Source organism: Ananas comosus, linkage group 15 (assembly GCF_001540865.1).
Source record: "Ananas comosus cultivar F153 linkage group 15, ASM154086v1, whole genome shotgun sequence".
Classification (NCBI taxonomy): Eukaryota; Viridiplantae; Streptophyta; class Magnoliopsida; order Poales; family Bromeliaceae; genus Ananas; species Ananas comosus.
This window is the reverse complement of record NC_033635.1, coordinates 10,680,164-10,682,750: the sequence shown is the minus strand read 5'-3', so window position 1 is coordinate 10,682,750 and position 2,587 is coordinate 10,680,164. Positions and strand designations below refer to the sequence as shown.

General features: G+C 36.7%; 1 protein-coding gene across 1 annotated transcript in view; it reads right to left on the bottom strand.

Annotated features, from left to right (window-relative positions):
* Nucleotides 1–932, bottom strand: part of LOC109721086 (putative F-box protein At3g52320) — a 1,780-nt gene extending 848 nt beyond the window's left edge. The window contains exon 1 of the mRNA XM_020248504.1: nucleotides 5–932. Within this exon, the coding sequence (XP_020104093.1) occupies nucleotides 5–772 (768 nt within the window). The 5' untranslated portion in view covers nucleotides 773–932. The remainder of the gene's footprint in view (nucleotides 1–4) is intronic.

Here is a 2,587-nt window from a genome sequence, read left to right as displayed (position 1 = left end):
AGACGCCGCGCGGCATCGGAATCACCCGCCACGCCTCCGTCTCGAGATCGAGCGCCGCCAATCCCTTGCCTTCCTCCGTGCTCGGCGTCATGTGTAGGGCTCCGTTGACGAACGCCATTTGATCCCGCGTGATCATAAAAGGAGGACCTCTCGCCGGCCTCCATGATCGGTCGACGCCGACGGTGAGCACCGCGCATCTCTCTTCCACTACCTGTCGGCCGCTCCCACGGTCTATATCCACGTGGCCGAAGACCCTGGCGACCTTGAATTTCCTCAGGGATGGTACGTAGCCAAACCCCACGTAGCGAAGAAAAGTGGTATTCCCAGAAGAGAACTCAGGCAGAGTCACCCGCTCCCGCGTCGCCGGATTTAGCAGCGAGCAGCGGCTGCCGTCTTCTCGGATGCATATGAGATCGGGAGAGGAGGAGAATACTCTGACGGCCATGTCGCTGATGCTGTTGAAGCCGGCGACATCATAGTATATTCTTTGCAGGGTAGCTCCCCTGGTCGGAACGTAGGTTGCTTTGCCCTTATTGTCGCCGTTTAAGTTCCATTCTCTGACGAGAGCGAGGGGGTGCTGCTGCGAACGGCGGTGGTGGGATTCAATTAAGTGAGGATCGGAGATCAGAGAACGCCAGGTCCTGGATACGCACCGGAATCGGAGGAGGGACTTCACCGGCAGCCGAACAAGCACCTCCGAGATGAGCTCGTCAGGGATAGGCTGACGAGAGCATCTTCCTTCTATTTTCCGTTTCTTCGGGACAGACTCCATCAATGGCGACAGGAACGACGACGACGACTCAGTTGGCGTCTTTGAGGTTGGGGATTTGAATCCCTATTATTATTATATTATATATATATACTTTTGCTAACAGGCGATTAGGATTCAGCTACGAAATATTATGCCATATATATATATATATATATATATATATATATATATATATATATATATATAAAACACTAAAATGTCACAGCTGTATCATATCATCCACATAAAATATATTTACACCATATAAAAAGGGTTAAAAATATTACAGTTGCGCCACCTCATTCACGAACCAATCAAATTATGCATCTAGGATTGAACTATATATGTACGAAGCTTTGAATCATGGATGTAAAAGTTGAATGTACAAAAATTGAAATAAATAGATTTACTTAGTTTCATACTCTCATGATGCTCTCATTGTATGCAAAATATGTTTGTATTGTTCTTGCGAGGAATTCAATATACAGAATTTTTTTTTTCTTTATGCTTCGTGTTGATGGGAGAATATTTCATCGTGTTTTTTAACAAAAATATTTTTATTATACTTTTATATCAAAAGGAGAGATAGATTTAGTTTGAGATATAAATAATATGATGCAAGTATGAAATAAAAGATTATTTTCCTATAAAAGAGTACGCCAGTAATATTTTTCAAAGAAGATAATCTTATTTCTTTAGCAAAAATATATTGAAACCCTCTCTATGCTATTTTTCAAAGAAGATAATCTTATTTTCTTATTGAGAATCCCACAACTTTTTATTTATTTTTTAGAATCGAGAATGAATTAAAAATTTTATCAAACTGATTTACAATTCTATTAAATTTAGGGAAAACTTCAAAAGCCCCCCATGTGGTTTCGTAGTTTCTCACTTTGCCCCCCTGTGGTTTAAAATGTATCAATTTGCCCCCCTGTGGTTTTGTTTTTTTCTTTTTCTTATCAATTTTATTATTTTTTTTCCTTAAATCAGTAATAAAGTTAAAATTAAAGGGTACTAAAGTGAATATTTGATAAATCTAGATGAGTATCTGAAGTTTTTTGTATATAATTTAACAAAATATTAACGAAAAAGCTACCGAAAAGATAAAAAACGAAACCACAGGGGAGCAAATTGATACACTTTAAACCACAGGGGGGCAAAGTGAGAAACTACAAAACCACAGGGGGGGTTTTTGAAGTTTTCCCTTAAATTTAATACTTTAAACTAGTTTTAAACGGACAAAATAGGATTTGTTAATTGTTTATAGCTAAGATCTAAAATTTAACAAGATTTTTAATTTAATTACAAAAAAACAATTCAGAAAAAGTGAAAGGCAAAAAATTTAGTTGAGAGGTTTCTTTCTTAATTAATGGCCTAGAGTGAAAGGGGGACCTCCATATATACATTTTTGTTTTATTTTTCTTACTTATGGCTCATTTCGAATCTACATTGATGTGACAAGTACAAACACACATTTGTATTTTTTCCATTTTGGGCACATCAATTGGGGAACATGATCTTGTCAATCAAAATCAAAATTATTCTCTATTTGACTTATTCAAAATTCAAATCCAAATAAAGTTGTTAGCCTCTATTACTACCATCAAAAAATAAAATAATATTTCTTACGACGTTGTAAATTATAATATAAAAAGTTCATTCAAATCAAGTGATTTTACGAATATTTAAAATTTTTTTTAAAAAATAAAAATTCAATGCACCTGATCTGTCAGTAATAATCTGTATGAAAAGATCCACTTCTATTATGCTGCACTTAATTATTACGTACACAAAACACTAGCACACTTCCATACATAGCAACCACAAAGATATGTA